This window comes from Schistocerca gregaria, chromosome 8 (genome assembly GCF_023897955.1).
Source record: "Schistocerca gregaria isolate iqSchGreg1 chromosome 8, iqSchGreg1.2, whole genome shotgun sequence".
NCBI classification, from domain to species: domain Eukaryota; kingdom Metazoa; phylum Arthropoda; class Insecta; order Orthoptera; family Acrididae; genus Schistocerca; species Schistocerca gregaria.
The window spans coordinates 165287462-165311578 of record NC_064927.1 but is presented as its reverse complement, the minus strand read 5'-3'; the positions used below and the strand labels follow the sequence as shown (position 1 = coordinate 165311578).

Below are 24117 nucleotides of genomic sequence, written 5' to 3'. Positions count from 1 at the left end.
GGCGTGGAATGCGGACAGCAGCTGGCTGCTCTGCGTGGCTCTGCTCTGCCTCGCCTGCCTGCCTGCCTGGGCCGGTTCCCCCGCGCCTCAGCGTCCCGCTACTCGGTAATCGGTCCCCGCAGGTCGGTCAGTGGGACACCGCGCCTGCGGTGGTAGACCGGCCCGCAAAACACCAGCAGCAGGCGGCCGGCGCGTTCTGCTGTCCGCGGGGCTCGTTTCTCTACCGGCCGTTGAAGTCTCCGGTGGTCAGCGCGAGCGCCGATTTTACTTTCACAGGAGAGAGGAACGACGGTTTCCAGTGTAGCCTAGTCGCAGATTTTCCCCAGCGGGAGTTGTACTGCATCTCCTGGCTATTCTCTCAATAATTAGAGCTTGCAGGTAATGTTTTGCGTATTTCACTCTCTGACGTCTTCCGCAATTATTAGGTAAATTGAAGGTGGAGAGGGGAAGTAAGAAAATGAAATGGAAGTAACTACCGACGTGCGGAATCAGCAGCAACGGCAGAAAAATTTGTACCGGACTGGGATTCGAACGCGGGACCTCCTGCTTGCTATGCAGTTGCATTAACCACTGCACCATCCTGACACAGTGTTTATCACAATTGCACGCACTATCTTGGTACGCCTTCTGGCCGACCCACTTTCCCACCTAGTGCAACCTGTCCACAGTTCACATCCATGTCCTTCATGCTCGCTTCTTTGACAGTTCTGCGGAAGGTCGAACGTAACTGTGCATTCGCACTGAAGGTGGCGGATTCATTGCCTTTCGAAGCGAATCAGTTATATGATGCGTGGTGTCTGTTCTTTCAGACATATCTTCCCAAACTATTTGCTGACAAAAATTTTTGTTTTCCCTTAATAAAAATTAGTTCCAGCTTTACTGAACTTCAATTTACACGATCACAATACAAACAAAACCAATAATTTTCATACAGACTTTGCCTTCTTTTACAGCGTTCAGAATGCAGCTATGTACTCTGCTTGGTAGATATTCAACAAGCTCTCGTTTAAAATTGAGCAAGAAATTGGATTCCTTCCCACTTAAAAATTAAAAAATGCTTCAGTAGCCACTATTTGTACAAATTGTCCAAATGTATATATTTGGAGGCTCGAAAGGAATGTTCACTACCTGGGAAGTAACAGAGTTTGTAACAAAACTGCATGCCAGTTAGTAATGTGCAAAAAAAGCCTCAGTATATACAGACTTGGGTACAAATTTTCTTTGAAAAATACCGTTACAGCCAAGTAAATATTGCGCTACTAATAGCAGACAAAGAGAAGTTATACAGTGTAATTGAGGAGACAACCGACTTTTTTTCAAAATCGCAACTCTGTTTTCAAATAGAATTAGCTAATTGTGAAAATCATTAAGCAGTAGGTGATATTTTATTGTTAATGCAATACACGGATTAAATTTCTAAGATTTGCTCGTCTTTTGTTGATGTAACTTTAACTCGTTCCAGAAGTCTCGATGTTCTCTTTATTGATGAGATTTGTTGAATATGATCGATGAATTAATTAATTAAATAAATAATGTCAGAATTTATAAGATGAATATGTAGTAAGTTTAACACTTCATTCATTCAAAATGAAGTCTGCGGCAGTAGTAAAATTAATACATTAGCTCACATTACTCACTTACTACACATGATAAAAGTCAGCACTTTTCAGATCGCTCTGTACAGCTTTTATACGCACTAGGCAACTGAAGCAGACTTTTTATTCTATGTACGAGAGCGTGCTGAAAAGTAATACCTCCTGGTTTTTATGTGAAAACTCTTAAAGATTTTAGAAAGTGTTACTTTGTTGACGGAGCCACAACATTGTACAGCTTCATCACTATCAAAGTGAAGTCCTCGAAGATGATCTTTAAGTTTTGGAAACAGATGAAAATAGGATGGGACCAAGCCGGGGTTGTATGGAGGATGATCGATGACAGCGAACACAAGGCGTCGGATTGTTGCACATGCCGGAGCGCAGGGTAGTCTGGTATTGCCATGCTAAAGGAGAGGGTGTTCCATGTGCGGACGAACTCTTCGAATTCTAAACTCCATTTCTGCAAGCTGTTTCTCACGCACCGAGATAGTTACGTTACAGACGGCCCTGTTAGACGATACAACTCGGAGCTCATTAACGGGAGAAGGCTGCAAATATGCGGACGTGAAGATTAAAGAGGCAGATTGCTAATAATGTTTGTTTTATTTAGTAAGCTTTAATAGGTTTCACATAAAAAAATCGTAGGCGTTGCTTTTCAGCACCTAATCTTACTTCAGCACACATTACTCAGGTTCCTCGACATTTAACCTAATATTCAAGACCCATGAGTGTTGTATTGCACCGTAGTAATCACAGCCCACTACGTTCAGTCTTCGGCGTGCATTAATCTAATCATTTAAACAAATTACTAAGCAACTAAACTTCACAAATCTACTTGCACTGTTTCAATTTTGTCTACATGCAGTAAGAAGAGCTCCACAATTTACATCGTGATATTTCCGTTCATTCCTTGTCATATCTGATTTTTTCTCATACAAATTTTCCAGGACAATACAGCAAAATCTCCATAAACTGTTATGCACTTGCCGGCCGCGGTGGTCTTGCGGTTCTAGGCGCTCAGTCCGGAACGGTCGCAGGTTCGATTCCTACCTCGGGCATGGATGTGTGTCATCTCCTTAGATTAGTTAGGTTTAAGTAGTTCTAAGTTCTAGGGTACTGATGACCACAGAGGTTAAGTCCCATAGTTATGTTATGCAGTTAGTCACTTTCTGGAAATCATTCTACATATGGGAAATTTAACTGTGGAAAAATCACATGATAAAATATCAGTTGATTAAACGCTGTTATTAAGCTATACAAAATGTTGTTGTTCACTCGAGTTGATACTTATTTCAGCGATGACGAGCCTGTACCGTGTCTGTTACATTGACTGGCTAGGTAAAATCACGGTTCCCGTCAATTCTTCGTGTGGGCATCTTCAGTTCTCATGCTGTGATTGTTATACTGGCCCTCATCCAAGAATGCTAGTTTAAAATTATTATTTAAAAATGGAGCAACTGAAAATGGAAACATATTACTTTACTTATAATAGGAAGAAAAGTTCAAACCGAATTGCATATTTATTTGTGTTCGTTACATTTAATCTACAGTGTTCACCACAAAATAAATGAATAAGTTGTGAATTTGTAGAGAAATATTTTCTTCTTTAAATCAATAAAAGCGTTGTTCATCGTTTGATGCAGCGGATGTTTATTTCACGTCGAGGGTACACCTTTGTGTTTCAAACTACCTACGCTCTTAGTCGACAATTTAGTACAAAGCCTCAGTTTCTGCAAATTACTGGAAGCAGGATGATGCTGTCCATATTATAAACATAAATTGAACTTACGGTATCACAAAACTTATTATCTTGCCGGGTAGTTAAAACTGGCACCTAGAAATTGCAAATGGCTTGCTAAATTGCTAAAGTAGAGTCCGAAATGAGTTGCTATCGCCCTTGTATGATACATATTTTTAAGGGAAAAGGAACATATAACTTTACTGGAAACACAGTTTGGTGTGTTTAACGTGTCAACTTTACTTACAGAAGCAGATAACACAATGTTTGCAAAGAAAAATCGTGACTGCTTGGCTTGATCGGAATACCTCTCACCACACGAACGAAATGCTGCTTTAACACCACATGGGCTTTGGCATAAACGAAAACCACATCTATTTTTCCCGCTGTCGTATACAATATGAAGTTCTGATTAACTTCACAAGCCACTTGTGTGGTCGTACAATAGTGGACGCATACTAATTTGTTTCAAGGGCACAGGTAAATACACGGACCGTACACGACTTCGTATTTGTTTACGTATGCTACATTAGAGCAGAAGTCGGTGTGGCATCTTCTCGTGACCGCGGAGCAGTTGTTTGGTTCAAATGGCTCTGAGCACTATGGGACTTAACTACTGTGGTCATCAGTCCCCTAGAACTTAGAACTACTTAAACCTAACTAACCTAAGGACATCACACAACACCCAGGCATCACGAGGCAGAGAAAATCCCTGACCCCGCCGGGAATCGAACCCGGGAACCCGGGCGTGGGAAGCGAAAACGCTACCGCACGACCACGAGATGCGGGCAAGAGCAGTTGTTTACGGTGCGGTTATATTTTTACTTTTTGATCAAGCTTCACATACGTTACGTCACTGAAGTACTCTTCGAAGGCCCTTTTCAGTGCCACGGAAAAAAGTTTATAATTCATAAAATTCATTAAAAACAATATCGATATTACAATTACGCCGATATAAGCGTTAAAATTACTTTCATGGGTTACAAAATACTTCCCGTCGTCTGTGTTAACTTAACTAGAATCGCATCTCGATATATGGACTCTTTCTGGATGTGTTTGTATACCGTGCCGCACCATGTTTGTTCGGTCAGAGCTTCGGCAGCATGGTATCTGCTACAGAAAACATAGAGACAAGACTCTGACCTTGCTCTAGTTAGTCCCATCTGGTCACTGACGGGGCGTGAAACCGCAGGACCAGCACAAACCACGGGCTGCCGAGGAAGTAGAACACGATGAATCAGCACCAGCAGTGCCGTCTCACCATCTGCTATCTTCATTCACAAAGGAACTACACAACTGACTTATGAGAAGGAGTAGCATTCGGTGAACGATTCTCTCTGCAATGTGTGCTGGGGCTGTAGTTATAAATGATAAACCTCATACATGAGGACGTGTTCGAGCGGCAGAGCATTTACTCCTAAACTTCTCTGTGGCCTACTGAACCCAACACATGTGGGTAATTTCCATACACTAACAGCTCAGATGGGCGATAGAGGTGAAACGTACCTTTCTTCTGCCCTGATAGTTCTCGTGGCGTCAGGTTAAGTCCAGGGCGCGTATTCGCCTGCATTTGAGGACAAGTGTATACTGAAACTGCAAAAGGAAATGTCAAAAGATGCACGGCCGAACAAAAAAGGACATGGCATATGGGCCATACCGTTAGCAGAGATAGGAATCACGTAAGAATATTCCGCGAGACGAGCGTCTTAGTAAGGGCATCGTATTTTCATGCACACGTGTAGAGATTCAATAGAGATTCATAACTATAAAAATAGTTCCTACGCCGTCCCGGCTGGCCCCCTGCAGTTTGCACTAACAACTCGACAAACAAAACATGCTAACAGTTCAGAACCAAAAGACACGCAAAAACGCTGCGCTCGATGTTCCTGCAGAAACATCAAGCTTAGCGTTCTTATGTGGTATATATTGACTACAATGACACCCGTGTATGCCAGAAACCGGCTGTGGTATCCACAACAGCTAGATTATAAGCCAATGGTTGCGGCCAAAAGATAACACGAAACCTTCCTCAGAGTCGACTGAGCAAACGGCAGAAGAGTAATGTCGCCATCAAGGCTACTCTAGTGTAAGTACGGCGGGCTGCCATCAGCTACTGGCTGAGAACCTGGTGTGACGTGTACTCGATGGTGAATAGGACTGGCCAGCTCGTATCCTACGTATGCGAAAAAATTGGCAGCAACGCCAGTGCGCTTTTGTTCGGAGGTTTGACCGTCACTGGCCGATAGCTAGAAGTAGATATCTGTGGTTGATCCAACCCGTTAACGAACTGAATTACCAGGATTAGTTCCCGGGGCGGACTTAACTTCTTGACTGACTGACCGCAGCAAAACGAATGACTCTTTTCGACTAAAAACTCTTTAGTTTCTAGGTACACCTCGAGAAGGCGCTGTTCCAAGTGATATAAAAGCTCATCAGTCAAATAAACTTAGTTAACTGCTGTGTCTTTGTAGCTTCTGATGATTGTCTGTGGTGTGAAACAACGCGGTTGCCGGTAACTCTTCTCGGTGACTCGTTTTCAGAGAACCCGCAGATGTGGTACATCGAAGTGACTATTGAGTTCACCTTGTGTAGCAAGGTTTATCTGTTTGACGCCGTCGTACAACTGTACCATGAATCAGCCACAAGTTGTCAAATGTGTGATATTTTTAGCACAACTCGTTTCAGGATTACGTTACCCCATTATTAAATGCTATAAAACAAGGAAACCAATCAATAATTGGCTGTACTACATCTACTGACAACCACATAAAAGAATTTATATGGTTCTGTAGAAAAACATACCTTAAAGCTTCTTTGCCAGTAGGTACCGTCAAAGGTAAAACTCCAGCGGAAAACATGCACTGTCAAACATAAAATTCTTTTTAGAACGTCTAATGCTCGCTTGTTACACTCTCAGGAAAGTGCTACCTTTGAGGGTGAAAGCAGCTGCCTTCGGTTTACAACTTCGCTTTGAAAGCGCAACAATCCAACATGAAATGTTCTAAGAAGAGTTTTACGTTCGACTGAGCTGTTTTCTGCTGGGCTTTTACGAGAACTTTTGACGGTGCCTAATGGCATAGAAACTTCAAGGTATGCTGTTCTACAGGGCCACATAAATATTTTTGTGTGGTTGTCAGAACATGTAGTATTGCTTTTTATTGCTTGTTTTATAGCATTTGATAATGGGATAACGTAGTACCGAAACATGTTGCTCTAAATCATGACAGGCTGATAGCATAACATTCTCAATAACGATGTAAAAGGGGTGTTATACACTCATACGGCGGGTTAGCGATGGAACATGACTTCCTCCAGACACACTAAAGTTCATCCTTTGCGGAAAAAAAAACAAAAGTATGTTTAGTATCCCTACAAAGAATGCGAGGAATTCAACAAACTGGAGTAGGATCTACGATGCTTTGTCGATGTTTTAAATGCTCGGAAAACTTTTTTTTCGTTTGGCGGCGTACTGCCAATCGAAATGCCTGAACTGAGTTCCTGGACAAGCAGGTTCAACCACTTCCTCGTCTTGTTCACAGGCACAACAATATTAATAGCTCCCTTTTCTAAACCGAAAATTCTCGCCCCTATACGGTTAAGACTTTGTTGTATAGCGTGAAAAATATTGAGGGGCAACTGATAACAACTGGGATGAAACAACGCGATAAATGACAGGGATTGCATCATCTCGTACTGGGAAACCCGCGAATTTATTGTGACAGGGTTGGAGGAACACCGATTACTTTGCCTTCTTGAACGTTATGGTCTTACGATAACAATTTATATCACATGATTCGACAGTTGCTGGGGCGGCTTGTTTGTGAATAAGTTATCAAATAACATTCCGAACGACGTTAATACGACACCACAGCGATTTACAGCTGATATCACTGTTCTTCCATTTGTTACAGTCTATTAGTACGAAACTTATAAAAGTAGATTAACGTCGTTCAAAATCAATAACGTATGAAGAGAGTAGAGATTGATATCGTGTTGTATCTCCCATTCTTATTATTATTTTCTCTCTATGTACAAAAAGCGGTTTCACAATGGAGTTGGCAAAAAGGAAATTATTTTGGATCACAATTAATAAATTTTGTTATCATCATAAATCTTACGATGTTCATTGAAAAACAGAGGTAATGGCATGAAATCTGCTGACAATGAAAATGCATATTTGTGCAATGTCAGTTCTTGTCTTGATCTGATAATTATTTGAAGTATTTATGTGCCCAATTTGGAAAATATTGTAATTCTGATTGTCAACATAACACAAGATTTCACATAAATACTGAAGTATTGCATATTTGTGCAATGTAAGTTCTTGTGTTGATCTGATAATTATTTGAAGTATTTATGTGCACAATTTGGAAAATATTGTAATTCTGATTGTCAACATAACACAAGATTTCACATAAATACTGAAGTAAACAACCGTCGCACGTAGCACTATTTAGATTCTGGAAAACGCCAAGGGGGAGCACAGGATTCGAAACATAAAATTTTGTTCTGCAGAAGGTGGGTCACCTAGCATGATTAAAATACCGTCTCTGGGCACTGGGTATCACTTTATGTTCGTATAAGAAGCAAATATATATTGTTGTCTTGTCAGTTCGGTGAAGTAATTGTGGAAGATAAAGATTAATAATGGAATGTGGTTCTGTCCCCTGCAAGGCAGTTAACATTAGCGTGTAGTTATAAAAGTCATAAAAATTAATACATCCGCAGGCACGAGAGTAATTAGTCACCTTGTTAGTGTCATAGTCACCTGCTAATTTTACAATATGCGTATTGCACGTGTAAATTGCGACTTCACTACTATCCGTAACAGTTTTCGGCTGTGATCAGATAGGTATGGCATAGCTTAATACGTTACCTGTCAGTTTAATTTTGTCTACTTTTAACCAGGGTATTTGTTGTTACCCCTAAGCAGGTGCTTGTTCTGGTGAAAGGGAGATACATTTTAAATTTCCGTGTGTAAGGAATGAAAAAGGGAATTGAAAGTGACTACGCATAGAGCCATGCCCATTCATAAGTTAAAATGAAATTGCACTTTCTATGGGAAATAAAATTATTCTAAACGCCTAATAGGTGATGACTGACACTGCTTAAACCTTTAAAATACTACCCTGCAACAATCAGTTTTTCTAGAGCGACATGCATACACAAATAATCAGCTATCGAAGGCCCTGAGGACCACACGCTGTTTTCATAAACTGCCTCCATTCCTTTCTGTTTTCTGTTCGGTTCTTCCAGGTGTCTTCAAACCGCAGGACTGCCAGGTCCCCAGCCAGGTCGCGCTTCCATCGCTGCCTTGGTCGTCCTATGGTACATATGGTGTTTGGTTTGCCCGCAAGCGCTTTCTCCACCTAGCTTTCTTCTGGCATACGGGATACATGGCGCGCCCACTGGATTGTTACGCTCTTCAGCTTCTTCAGGATTTTTTGTTGTTTTATCAAGAGGTATATTTCCTCATTCTTCCTCCTTCTCCATTCTCCTTTACCCAAGATTGGTTACCCAAATCTTCCCCATTATTGTTTTTCAAATATAAATACTGTCTTCTTTTCTCATTTAGTCGTGATACAGGTTTCTGAACCATACATACCACTGTATTATACATTCTCATTCTGATATTTTCTGTTATTGATTTTGAGCTGAGCATTTCCCCGAGGGAACACACGCATTTCATTCCCACTGCTACTCTTTCGTTAAAGTCGATTTCTATGTTTCTATGCTGTTGTTGCAGGTAAACCCAGATCCCAAGTATTTGAAGAGGTGAAATCTCTTGAACCTCATATCACGTATCTCAAGAAATTCTTGCTGCTATTGTCTTCTCCCTAATTCCAAGAATTCCGTTTGGTCTTCATTCATTTTTAGCCCAACCTACTGTGCGTAACTGTCCATCTCCTTGCACGTTTACGCCAACTCATGGTTCCAGTCATTTAACAGTACTACATCATCCACACATGCGAGACAGTTGATATTACCACCCATTTGTACTCCAGCCCACTCCTGTCACCTACATTCCCTTATTACTTTCTCTAAGATGACATTGTACAGAAGCACATGTGAGAGGCTCCCCTCGCCTGAGACCTGTCTCAATTACGAATGTTTCTGGCGTGAATCCTCGGAAACGCACTTCTGCCCTTGACACATCCATACAAGTTTGCAACATTCTCACTAGTTTCTTCGGGATTCAGAAGTCACGAAAGACATTGTGTAGGCTATTCCTGTGGATGCGCTTTAAAAATAGACGAATAGCCTGTAGATGTAATTGTCATATTCCGAGTGATTTTCAAACAATTGTCATAGAGTGAAAATGTAATCTACTGTCGATCGGTCTGGTCGAAAGCCAGCTTGGTATTCCTGTATATTGCTGTCTATGAGTGGTACTAATTTTCTACGGTTAATGATAGACAGTATTTTGTACGTTACATTCAGCAAGCTGTAGTCACCATATGCCATTTTGCTTCCCTTCTTATATACTGGGCATACTATGGACAATTTTTATTCTTCTGACAATGTCTCATTCTTCAATATCAACTCGATCAGCCTACAAAAATATTGCACTTTAAATGGGCAACAAAGTTATTCTGAAATGCTTCTAGGTGATTGCTGATACTATCCGTACCTTTAAAATACTGTCACATCATTCATAAAACAGTTTTTCTGGAGAAACATACAAGATTTTTAAATAGTTTCTTTCCAGGCAGAGATACTCCACTCTACTCAAAACTTAAATTTTGAATACATAAAAGAATCTGTCGTATGCATGAAAATGTATTAATAGTTTAAAAACGTCAGACATCGCTCCCTCTCAGTTGAAACGAGTACATTTCCAAGTTTGATAAATGCTTCAGTAAGTATTACGGTACACTGATAATTTTTACTTATGGGCCGTCTGACAGCAACTGAATAAAACACAATTTTAGTCCCACATGCGTTTCGCCTTCATTTGAACGCTTGTTTCAATGCAATGTTTTGGTATCTGACAGTTCCTAGTGCTGTGGAATGTGGAGAAAAAACGCAAATTGGCATTCATAAGAAGAAGAACAACACCAAAATTGCAACAGGAGCGTAATATGTAAGAAATTGTCCACGCAACCTGCCACTGATGATGCCTTCCAGAAAATAAAGGCGAAACGCGTGTGGCACTAAAATCGTGTTTTATTCAGTTGCTGTCAGACGGTCCATAAGTAAAAATTATCAGTATACCGTAATATTAGACGCAACTGAGGGAGACAGGACTACAAAAGTTGAAGATGTCAATACAGCTTCAGTAAGTGTTGTCATGTCACGTACACGTGTTGGAACTGTATCTGTATGATCGAGTGTTATGTGACTGGCATTTCCAAAGAGGGAAAACGTCTCTCACGTAAACATACAGAGAAAGGGAAACAGCGTAGTGCATCAACAAGTGTTGAAACGTGACGAGTATTACGCGGTGCAAGCAGAGCAGCGGTAAGCGAAAGTCTGGCCTGGCGCAGGACGTCTGATAGCGGGCGTAGTCCCCTCCCCCCCTCCCTCACCTACCACCACCCACCCACCACTCCTTTCTCCAGAGGAGCGCGTTCTGCTCGAATTGGCAGCCTGCTGCCTCACGCTTTTACACATCCCCAGCGATCTGCACCTTGTCCGTTTTCTTAATTCTCGCTGTTACATAAAGTTACGGAAACTACCGACCTTTCCATATACATTTCTCCGAAGTGTGCGGGCAGTTCATTCAACTTGCGACATCGAAACTACTCGAGAAATTTGCATTATACGAAAATTTTGTTCATGAATACAGTTGCTCACATGAGAGGGAGGCAAAACCTTTGGTTATAAGTTTTGTCTTAGATTTGCACATGTATCGTAATTATCAACATCAGTTTCAATTTTACAATGGCGTAGATAACTCTACAATAAAAATGCATATTCCCTTTAGAAATTTTTTAAATACTTTATAAATTTAAAATTATCAACTTTTTTGTATTTTCAGAATGCCTGCGTAAGTAAGTGAAGCTACAGGTTACCGGAGGTGGTACTATATTTTGTTTTCGTGTGAGGTTACATTAAAAAGACATTTTTGATGAAGCTGCACTTCCTCGAGAAAACAAGGGAGAATGTTTTAGATGTGTTTGTGTAGAGGTGTTGTCGCTGCTACACGTGTACATTGTATCAAATCCTCTAAAGGACAACTCACGCATTTTTTAAATGATTAGATGGCGAGAGCAGACAGAAAGGAAATATCCAGATGGGAACAGGAAACTACTATAGCCACATCGTTGTTCTCGTTTTGGGGTGAAACTTTCAGCTGCAGACCTATTCCTTCTTTGGATGTTTTAGAAGCGGATGAATATGTGTTAAGAAACTATTTAAGATAGTAAATATATATTTTATTTTTAGTGTTGTAAAATATGGTCGCTACAAATTTAAATAATCTAAGTGAGCTTAGATATAAAAATTCTGTATGTACTGCTAATAAAACTTATGTACATAGGACGTAATATTAAGACTCAACAATAACAAACGTGTATTACCGCAGTAAAAATTAAAGGTAGTGTTGATTTCACCGCTTATGGTGCTATCAAAAGAAACACATAGCCTCATCTTTTCTCCTTCTCTGATAAGTAAAATTAGATTACGAAAAACGTTTTGGAGTAATTAATACATTCATTAATACATTCAGACATTTAGATGTCTGAATGTACTTGAACTGTCCTCTCTGCTCACGTACATTATCTCACAATTAGATCAATCTTTTAGTGGCGCAGTATGAGTTAACTGTCGAGTACATCGGATTCGGTTCTTGTCGTATTTTGCTCAGTCATCAGAAACACAGTGTTTCTGTAACAGCATCAAAGAAGTTATTTTAATAGTGAGCGTCATGTAGTAGCCTTAAAAGGCTATGGTGCAGTTTGTATGGAACTAAGATACACGACACAACTCCCAGTTTTACATTGTTACGATCGTATGCCTAAGAACTAGTGAAGAAACTGAAATGAAGTTTCAAGAGAAGAACACCAGTTTATGAGGAATTAGTTACTGATGCGAGGTTTTGAGGACGTATAGTTGTTCTAATGCGAGGTTTTGAGGACGTATAGTTATTCTAAATGCACTTGGGCTACTTGTCGTATGCAATGCATCGATTATTTAGCGCAGAATATGCATAAATATAGTTGAGTGGAAGGTGAAGCAGAGCAGTAAACATGAGAATAGCGACTGAAGAAGGCACAGTCGTGGGAGAATGAAGGACGATACACTAAGCACACTTTCAAATTCACTCGAAAAGAACGAAAGGAAGGGAGATTAAACCTATACCATCTACCAGACGCTCGTACTGGGGACCTATATTCAAGAAATCAGCCGTGCCCTTTCGAAGGAACCATGCCAAAATCCGCATTAAGTGATAACGCAAAATCTAAATCTGGTTGGCTGGACGGGGATTTTAATAGCAGTCCTACAAAATAAGCGTCCATTGTCGTACTATTGCGGCACTTCTCTCAGTCCCTGAGAATAGAGACAAAAGAATAATCATCTGAGCTTACTTCACTTACTGAGGATTCATAAAAAACAGGGTACGTCCAAATATATATTTTATGTTCTCGTGCTGAACTATCGGTGAAACACGAAATACACTCCTGGAAATTGAAATAAGAACACCGTGAATTCATTGTCCCAGGAAGGGGAAACTTTATTGACACATTCCTGGGATCAGATACATCACATGATCACACTGACAGAACCACAGGCACATAGACACAGGCAACAGAGCATGCACAATGTCGGCACTAGTACAGTGTATATCCACCTTTCGCAGCAATGCACGCTGCTATTCTCCCATGGAGACGATCGTAGAGATGCTGGATGTAGTCCTGTGGAACGGCTTGCCATGCCATTTCCACCTGGCGCCTCAGTTGGACCAGCGTTCGTGCTGGACTTGCAGACCGCGTGAGACGACGCTTCATCCAGTTCCAAACATGCTCAATGGGGGACAGATCCGGAGACCTTGCTGGCCAGGATAGTTGACTTACACCTTCTAGAGCACGTTGGGTGGCACGGGATACATGCGGACGTGCATTGTCCTGTTGGAACAGCAAGTTCCCTTGCCGGTCTAGGAATGGTAGAACGATGGGTTCGATGACGGTTTGGATGTACCGTGCACTATTCAGTGTCCCCTCGATGATCACCAGAAGTGTACGGCCAGTGTAGGAGATCGCTCCCCACACCATGATGCCGGGTGTTGGCCCTGTGTGCCTCGGTCGTATGGAGTTTTGATTGTGGCGCTCACCTGCACGGCGCCAAACACGCATACGACCATCATTGGCACCAAGGCGGAAGCGACTCTCATCGCTGAAGACGACACGTCTCCATTCGTCCCTCCATTCACGCCTGTCGGGACACCACTGGAGGCGGGCTGCACGATGTTGGGGCGTGAGCGGAAGACGGCCTAACGGTGTACGGGACCGTAGTCCAGCTTCGTGGAGACGGTTGCGAATGGGCGTCGCCAATACCCCAGGAGCAACAGTGTCCCTAATTTGCTGGGAAGTGGCGGTGCGGTCCCCTACGGCATTGCGTAGGATCCTACGGTCTTGGCGTGCATCCGTGCGTCGCTGCGGTCCGGTCCCAGGTCGACGGGCACGTGCACCTTCCGCCGACCACTGGTGACAACATCGATGTACTGTGGAGACCTCACGCCCCACGTGTTGAGCAATTCGGCGGTACGTCCACCCGGCCTCCCGCTTGCCCACTATACGCCCTCGCTCAAAGTCCGTCTACTGCACATACGGTTCACGTCCACGATGTCGCGGCATGCTACCAGTGTTAAAGACTGCGATGGAGCTCCGTATGCCACGGCAAACTGGCTGACACTGACGGCGGCGGTGCACAAATGCTGCGCAGCTAGCGCCATTCGACGGCCAACACCGTGGTTCCTGGTGTGTCCGCTGTGCCGTGCGCGTGATCATTGCTTGTACAGCCCTCTCGCAGTGTCCGGAGCAAGTATGGTGGGTCTGACACACCGGTGTCAATGTGTTCTTTTTTCCATTTCCAGGAGTGTATTTGGCAAACAATAACTTTAAGAAAAACTTCGCGTATCGCCATTTTGAATAAAATACATTTTGTAGTCTCATACTACCCCATCACCATTTTTCAGTGTTGTGCCAGAGATTCTTTTATTAAAATGAACGGTGGGTTACGCTCAAAACATACACACATACTTAAGGTCATTGTTTTCACTTGTTTTCAAGGCTTACTGATTAGTATACTTAAGAGCAGGATAAAAAGACAAGTCAATAAGAACATTGACCATTAGCGGAAACAGAGGAAGGAGGGAACTGGATTTGGCCTTGTGCATAATATTGGAGAGAAGGAAGGATAGAAATAGGTGAACCTATTTTATCGTCACTGACTTACAAAAACCTTTTTGACAATGTGAACTGGGACCTACTACACAGAACTATGAAAAAGTAGGACTTGACTGGAAGAATGATTAACCAACCGTAACAGAACAAAAGCTCAAAAATGAACATCAGTGAGGCAGAGGAGAGACCATCATTAGAAGGGGAATTCATGTAATGAGTCCATTAAGGAAGTTCTTCACATCATGAAGGAGAAGACATAGAGAATAACAGACAGTGGAGAAAAGTTACGTTGCATCAGATTTGCTGGAGACATCGTTATAATTGCAGACTACGAAAAACAATGAATATAATGCGGCAAGTCCTATCAGACGTTATTAAACTACGGAAATTAAAAATCAACAAACGGAAAACAAAAGTAATGGTAGTACGGAAAACTGTGACACAAATTAAAAAGAGAATAAAAAATGATGACATCAAATTCATCACGTGACACAATTTTATCTCTGTAGTGTAATCACAGGGGATTGTATTGACAAAACAAACACTTATAATTAAGAAAAACGTTTTAAACACCAACACATGAATACGGCTATCAGAAAATCATTTGTATACATTGCACCACTCTGTGGAAGTGCAATTTGGACTCTAGGTAAATTGGAAAAGAATTGACTTAAAGTAGATGAAATGTGAATACGGCGAGGTGGCTAAAACATGGTGGACGGAGAGAAAAACGAACCTGGAAATCTTACGAGAAGTAAACGTACGTAGCAAGTAGAAAACATAAGATTTACTGGACATGGCATCGGACATAATACTTTCGTCGTTAATATCCTCGAAGGGAAAGCGCTGGGAAAGAAAGGAAGAGGACGGCCTAAGAATAAGTATTTGAAAGTTATCGAGAAGAGGAAGTGAAACGAACAGCAAACGATAGAAAAGAGCGGTCGCGTCGCGAAAGTATTAGCCTTTAGAATACAGTGGCGACGCCTGAGTTACATACACTCCTGGAAATAGAAAAAAGAACACATTGAAACCGGTGTGTCAGACCCACCATACTTGCTCCAGACACTGCGAGAGGGCTGTACAAGCAATGATCACACGCACGGCACAGTGGACACACCAGGAACCGCGGTGTTGGCCGTCGAATGGCGCTAGCTGCGCAGCATTTGTGCACCGCCGCCGTCAGTGTAAGCCAGTTTGCCGTGGCATACGGAGCTCCATCGCAGTCTTTAACACTGGTAGCATGCCGCGACAGCGTGGACGTGAACCGTATGTGCAGTTGACGGACTTTGAGCGAGGGCGTATAGTGGGCATGCGTGAGGCCGGGTGGACGTACCGCCGAATTGCTCAACACGTGGGGCGTGAGGTCTCCACAGTACATCGATGTTGTCGCCAGTGGTCGGCGGAAGGTGCACGTGCCCGTCGACCTGGGACCGGACCGCAGCGACGCACGGATGCACGCCAAGACCGTAGGATCCTACGCAGTGCCGTAGGGGACCGCACCGCCACTTCCCAGCAAATTAAGGACACAGTTGCTCCTGGGGTATCGGCAGGGACCATTCGCAACCGTCTCCATGAAGCTGGGCTACGGTCCCGCACACCGTTAGGCCGTCTTCCGCTCACGCCCCAACATCGTGCAGCCCGCCTCCAGTGGTGTCGCGACAGGCGTGAATGGAGGGACGAATGGAGACGTGTCGTCTTCAGCGATGAGAGTCGCTTCTGCCTTGGTGCCAATGATGGTCGTATGCGTGTTTGGCGCCGTGCAGGTGAGCGCCACAATCAGGACTGCATATGACCGAGGCACACAGGGCCAACACCCGGCATCATGGTGTGGGGAGCGATCTCCTACACTGGCCGTACACCTCTGGTGATCGTCGAGGGGACACTGAATAGTGCACAGTACAACCAAACCGTCATCGAACCCATCGTTTACCATTCCTAGACCGGCAAGGGAACTTGCTGTTCCAACAGGACAATGCACGTCCGCATGTATCCCGTGCCACCCAACGTGCTCTAGAAGGTGTAAGTCAACCACCCTGTCCAGCAAGATCTCCGGATCTGTCCCCCATTGAGCATGTTTGGGACTGGATGAAGCGTAGTCTCACGCGGTCTGCACGTCCAGCACGAACGCTGGTCCAACTGAGGCGTCAGGTGGAAATGGCATGGTAAGCCATTCCACAGGACTACATCCAGCATCTCTACGATCGTCTCCATGGGAGAATAGCAGCCTGCATTGCTGCGAAAGGTGGATATACGCTGTACTAGTGCCGACACTGTGGATGCTCTGTTGCCTGTGTCTATGTGCCTGTGGTTCTGTCAGTGTGATCATGTGATGTATCTGACCCCAGGAATGTGTCAATAAAGTTTCCCCTTCCTGGGACAATGAATTCACGGTGTTCTTATTTCAATTTCCAGTAGTGTATTTGGCTCTTTATGTAGTTTTCTGTCAGGCTTTGCACACTTTTGATAAAAATGTCGACAGTTTCGATTTCTGTAGTTAGAGTATATATTTTCAAGGTAACTTCATAATAATGTAATCTCCGAGATCGATGAGCAGTATTCGATAGTATCACAATACCGTACGCCCACTGCCTCTGATATCCGTAACAGGAATCGACTTCTCCCATCATTCAGTTACTAAATTCGATAAAACATGGAGCAAAAATACGAAGACTTCTGGCAGAAGTGGATATACCAATAAACGTCACAGAAACGAATAACGAAGTCTCGAATTTTCGTTTCGTTTCGTAGAGCATCATTTAAAACAAGGACGAGTACACTGCAGTACTCTTGCGAAAATTCAGATCGTCAATTTTCTTTGCTAAAGGCATCAGCAAGGTCCAAGTTGCTCATTGACGATTCCCGCGCCTTGCCCCCCCCCCCCCTTTCGCACCCTCCCTCCCACATCGATAGGAGAATATTCGAAGCCAGGAGATGGCTCTAATTTTCATGATTCGAAGAACCAAGCAAGAGCACACATTCCCGTCGCTGCACTGTATGCCAGTATCCTGGGTTTCATTACAATCCTTTCGCTGTTTAACACCGAGATATGAGATTGTCGTTATGACCTTCACACCCAAAGGTAACGTTCTGTCTTGCGATCATGTAGGGGACTGTTCGGAAAAAAGCAGTGCCAGTAGCGAAATCAACCGCTTCATTTCTTTTCTCTATCATCAGCTACGCATACAATGTGCGCATACAGTGTACCACTACCATCAATGAGCAGAGACGTCTTCTGAGGTTCAAGAATCATGTTGCATATCGCAACATGGAGAGTGATGGTAAACGTCACCACTTCCTGCGCCCTATATTTCCGATGTACTGTAAACGTTGCAACATCGTTATTAATTTAAACTTTGGAAAATTTTATTTTTCGATTTGCATTGTCTTTTTCCTCATTTTCTAGCCGTGCCCACATTTTCAGACGTCATATCGTTCAAAGGGAAAGGAATTATTGTTTTACAAAGTTGAAAACTGATGATATATTTGATTCACTTTCCAAAAAATAAAAGGCCCTTAACTGTGGATTGCCCTTGTGTCACAAGGAATTGTAGTCCCCAAATGTAAAATCCATTTCTGCATACATCATTATAGTTGTTGTATCTTCGAGGGCAACTGTTATGCTCACACTTCTTTTTCTAACTGCAAATACACTGAAGAGCCAAAGAAACTGGTACACCTGCTTATTATCGTGTAGGTCCCCCGCGAGCACGCAGAAGTGCGGCAACAGGACTTGGCATGGAGTCGACTAATGTCTGAAGTAGTGCTGGAGGGAACTGACACCATGAATCCTGCCAGGTTGTCAATAAATCCGTAAGAGTGCAAGTGAGTGGAGATTTCTTCTGAACAGCACGTTGCAAGGCATCCCAATATGCTCCATAGTGTTCATGTCCGGAGAGTTTGGTGGCTAGCGCAAGTGTTAAACTCAGAACAGTGTTCCTCGAGCCCCTCTGTAGCAATTCTAAATGTGTCAGGTGTTGCTTTGTCCTGCTGGAATTGGGCAAGTCCGTCGGCATGCCCAATGGATATGAATGGATGCAGGTGATCAGACAGGATGCTTACGTACACGTCGCCTTTCCGAGTCGTATCTAAGCGTATCAGGGATCCCATATCACTCCAACTGCACACACCCCATACTATTACAGAGCCTCCAACAGCTTCAACAGTCCCCTGCTGACATGCAGGGTCCATGGATTCATGAGGTTGTCTACATACCCGTATACGTCTACAATGTGAAACGAGACTCGTCCGACCATGTAACATGTTTCCAGTAATCAACAGTCCAACGTCGGTGTTGACAGGCCCAGGCGAGGCGTAAGGCTTTGTGTCGTGCAGTCATCAAGGGAACACCAGTGGGCCTTCGGCTCCGAAAGCCCATGTCGTTGATGTTTCTTTGAATAATCCGCACGCTAACACTTCTTGATGGCCCAGCATTGAAATCTGTAGCAGTTTGCGGAAGGGTTGCACTTCTGTTCAAATGGTTCAAATGGCTCTGAGCACTATGGGACTCAACATCTTAGGTCATAAGTCCCCTAGAACTTAGAACTACTTAAACCTAACTAACCTAAGGACAGCACACACACCCATGCCCGAGGCAGGATTCGAACCTGCGACCGTAGCAGCCCCGCGGTTCCGGACTGCAGCGCCAGAACCGCACGGCCACCGCGGCCGGCTGCACTTCTGTGACGTTGAACAATTCTCTTCAATCGTCGTTGGTTTCGTTCTTATAAAATCTTTTCCGGTCGCAGCGAAGTCGGAGATTTGATGTTGTACCGGATTTCTGATATTCACGGCACGCTCGTGAAATGGTCGTATGGGAAAATTCCCATTTCATCGTTACCTCGAAGATGCTGTGGCCCATCGCTGGTGCGCCGATTATAACACCACGTTCAAACTAACCTAACTCTTGATAACCTGCCATTATAGCCGCAGTAAGCGATCTAACAACTGCGCCAGACACTTACGCCTTTTACCAGCGCTGCCGACAGCGGCTCAGTATTTTGTCTGTTTACATATCTCTGTATTTGAATACGCATGTCTATACCAGTTTCTTTGGCTCTTCGGTGTATTTTTCTCACATTATTGACATATCAACGTGGTTTCATATTTACGTTCCCGACTACTGCGATATTAGTACTCCGGTAGCAAGCGCAGAGTAGGACGCTTCTTCCGCGGCCTTCACGACGAAACTATTCTGGAATTTGCCTGAAGCGACTGAGTGGAACTAGACCACGACTGCCCAACGGAGAGCTTAGAGCTTTCCCGTCACAAGAGCACAGCACTGTTCCACCTTGTCCGACGGATTATACAACGATCGGGTGATACCAGGAAGAGCTTCAACAGAAAATGTTGGATACAAAAACAAGCCTTTCGAAAGTGTACGGCTGCGTGCGTCAAAAACTTGAGGCTCTGAACACACGTTTAATTAGTCTCGACTACTTAACCAACGCGACAGGAATACAACTCGGCAGTAACAATTTGTGTGGATACGAAGTTGAATATTCATGTATGCTTAGTTACAGACGATATATATGATAGATACGATTTGTTGGTAGGATACTGACAAAACTGTAGCTTTTTTTGAAACAGATTACTAATACCATAAGTACCTATATTGGAGCAGTGCACCAGAGTGTGTGGTTCTCATATAAGACTGGATCTGCAGCGGATATCGAAAATGAATGATGATCAGTCACTGACTTGCTATGGCTGCTTTGCGTCAGCGCTGGAAACTCAATTCGCAGACCCTCGAAGCATGATGCTAATATCTCGTAAAAATTCACGTAGAAAATTCCAAGGCTCTGTCTCCAAGTGAGATATCTAAGAATATTTTTCAGTGCTTTTCATTTCATTATCTTACTGATCTGAACAGAAAAACTAGGTTAAAAGCGTCTAAAATAGGGGCATGAAGTGTGGCTTTGAATTTCAACGACAGATTTTCCATAGTTCGATGTTAGCTCCAGGTTTTGACATCAGACTTAAATGCTTCCGAGTAATTCCTATTCCTTTCCATTGTCACCAAGAGTGTACTGTACCGAGAAATTGTGACTCCCGAGGCAATGGATATCATGCGAAATGTGTGGTGTTTATAAAGCAAATGTTTCACTTAACCCATCCTACACGGTACTGTCACTACAGTTAATTTTCCCTCTTTCAACAATACTTCACAGCTCGATTTCTATCAACGTTGTTACATCATCATGTCCAAGGGAAATAATAATGAAAACTTGCAAAACAAAAAGTAACGCAACAAACATTTTAGTGCTCATCACCAATCCGAAAAAATGTTGGTCTACGGTAACTGTTTCACACAGTGCATATCGACGCTCGATGGACTGATTGCGGAATAATTTCGGTATTTGGCACAGCCCTGGCAGCCATATCCGAACGATTAAGTGCACGATCGCGAAAAAGAACATCGAGGATGTGTGTTGTTTGGAGAGCAAGCTGTCCACTGAACGTGGCCACAACAACCAATTCTTCGTTACACATATTGCACAACAGGGTATTTCCTAGCAAAGCACGCCAGTCTTAAGCACTTCACAATAAACACATTCAGTAGAATCTTAGTTGTAACTGAGATGACAAATCGAGCGAATTATACTGTCTAACGCCAATAGAAACCATTTGCAAACAAATTAGATTACATATGAAACTGATATTAGTCTGGTACTGACAGATATCACGTAACGAATAAGATGATGATCATTTTCGATAGCTCGATTCTTAACTCGAATTTGACGCGAGATGAACACCGATAACGTTTTATGCAAATTTGATTGAAATTTGATGGTTGGTTGGTACATTTTGTACCCAATATGACAAGCAGTGCATAATTTCTAAAATTTCAAGCGCCGAAACGCACCTCTTCCGTTATACACCCCCCCCCCCCCCCCCCCAAACTATTAAAACAACGTTTCAATTTTTAAAAACTTGTGACAAAACTTACAATAGGAAAACAAAACAATAAGACCACGAAGTGTAATATAAACGACAAGTGCTACCGTCTGTTCCCGTGGTATTGTCACTTTGCTCTCTAGTTCTGCTCGATACATATCGGCACTAATCGGTAATTTTCGTGACTATAACATCATGTTTTCAAGTCTGCCAGCCGCAGCGTTCATTTGTGCAGCTGCTCGATGAACGAATATCTAGCATTTAGCTACGATTAATGATGATGAAGGTGTTCCCGGAAATTCCAACTTTCCAGAGAGTTAGGAAACAAAAAACAGGATATGACACTAAGTTGTTTAGTAATGCTTTAAACGTCATTTTTCTTCTGTTCATTGAGTTGTATTACAACTCAGTTGATTTAAGTTCATATTTACTACAACATAGATAAGAAGTCGGTCGTCAGCTGCACAAGAAAACCTTAATTTGGTTCCCTTTGCCAATTTCGACAGTTTAAACATCATCTTCAGAAGTGAAATAAGCTCAAATCATTGGTAAACCAACATCGAAATAAGAATCGCATGGCAGTGTTCTTTACTAAAGAATCAATAAAATACAGTGACATCACTAAAAATGTATGAGTGACATAGCTAAAATATATTCGCGATGAGTGACAAACAATTAACTCTCCAGTCTCGATGTCATATACATTAAGTGCGACGAATGTCAACCCCTCACTGATCGCAAATATCAGTGAGGGGGTTGACATTCGTCGCACGTAATGTATATGACATCGAGACTGGAGAGTTAATTGTTTGTCACTCATCGCGAATATATTTTAGCTATGCCACTCTGTTTTATTGATTATGTAGCGTTGACTTACCAATGACCTGAACTCATTTAACTTGTGAAGACGACAGTTTAAACTATCGAAACTGGTAAAGTAAACTAAGTAATGGTTTTCCTATGAAACTGACGACTGACTAATCTTTGCTGAAATATTCTACAGTGACCGAACTACAGGTGTGAACAGATTCATATTCATTACTACAAATAAGCAACACATTTTAACACTAGCATCCCTATAACGCGCATCAGCGGGAAATTGTAATTACATTGTGATTTCATACACATATACTATTTTGAATTTCTGGTAACGACCTGTTCCAGTGAGCTAAAAAAAAATTCACTCGGAGATTCCAGTATGAAACCTGTTCAAACATATTGCAGTGTTTGTTAAGTATAAATGTAAGAATATTATACCGTGCACGTTAGTAAAGACAGTAGCTTTGTGCAATTTGCTAAAAATGAAACATTGGTGTAACATACCAGAAGAACTGCGAGACGTCCAGTCACATTCCATTTCGAAGAAACCATCTTCATCTGCTGTCCAGTGGCCGATTCTGTTTTAAGCGCGCACAAGTCTTCACTGCTAGTTTTCACCTCCCGCGCGTCGTCATATATGAGACAAAGTGCAGCTGGGAAAAGTCCAAATCACTTTCTCACACTAGACCCTAGCACGTCAACAAGGGGCTGTCCGAGCAGCAGCAGCACCACCACCACCACCAACAACAACAACACAGGCGTCCTTCACCGCGAGCAGCACTCTCGGCAAGAGCACGACGTTTCGGCTTCTGGCATCTTCAGTTGCTCGTCGCACGAATCTTTTTTTTTTTAAAAAAAAATAAGGCAACACGCGGAAGCACGAACGCGAGCAGCGAGGCTGTGGTAAAGTCCTGCGCAGCACGCACCCGGCGCTATTGAAATGAGGGGCAAGAGCCCCGCATCCTTGAACTTGGAGAAAGGATGTGGCGTTGGGTGGGTGGGGAGAGGGGGAGGGACGGCTCCCCCTTCCCCCCCTCCCCTTCGCGACCGAGATCGCGGCGGCGCCAGAGGCAGCGGTGCTGACTGGTAGCTGGTGTCTGGCGGCTGCGTCCTACTGATCCACAGCTGGCGCTGCCGAAAGCTTCCGCGTCTACAAAAAACAATGCAACGCGCATCGAGAATGTTCGGAGAATCTATACACGTGGTCTGCAAAACGTAAAACCAAGCTTCTTGTTCTCCAGTAACTAAAAATATATGCGCAATGCCCTATTTTGGGACCAATGCTTTAGGGAAAGTTTGTAACAATATTGACTGTGCGAAGATAACACTATCAATCGAAATATCAGTACATACACCGACGCAAAAAATCGTAACACCAAAAAATGGTTTATGTACAGTAATGAAAATTTGGGAATGCATTTGTCAGGTAATATATTTAAGTAATGAACATCCAAGATCACAGGTTAAAGAAAGCACGAGATAAGCCATTGCAAACGTGAATGCTGGTATTAGAACAAATAAGCCCTCGGTCAAAAACATTTAGTTAAAATTGACCTGGTTTCGACGCTACTATGAGCGTCGTCTTCAGAATTAGACTAACTGTTCTAAAACATATTACGTATATAATACATTAATAAAATGAAAGTTTGTACTGACTGGAAAAAGATGCAGTACTTACAAGTCTTGTTGCAACCCTTGTTCACTAAAGTACGAGCAGCCCTTAGCG

At 42.9% G+C, this 24117-nt stretch overlaps 1 protein-coding gene across 3 annotated transcripts in view; it reads right to left on the bottom strand.

Annotated features, from left to right (window-relative positions):
- The window catches only part of LOC126284333 (neurotrophin 1), a 180255-nt gene extending 157012 nt beyond the window's left edge, over positions 1–23243 (bottom strand). For all 3 annotated transcript variants that reach the window (XM_049983180.1, XM_049983182.1, XM_049983183.1), the window contains exon 1: positions 22896–23243. In XM_049983180.1, coding sequence (XP_049839137.1) covers positions 22896–22949 — 54 coding nt within the window. In that variant the 5' untranslated portion in view covers positions 22950–23243. The remainder of the gene's footprint in view (positions 1–22895) is intronic.
- Positions 23244–24117: the final 874 nt, after the last annotated feature.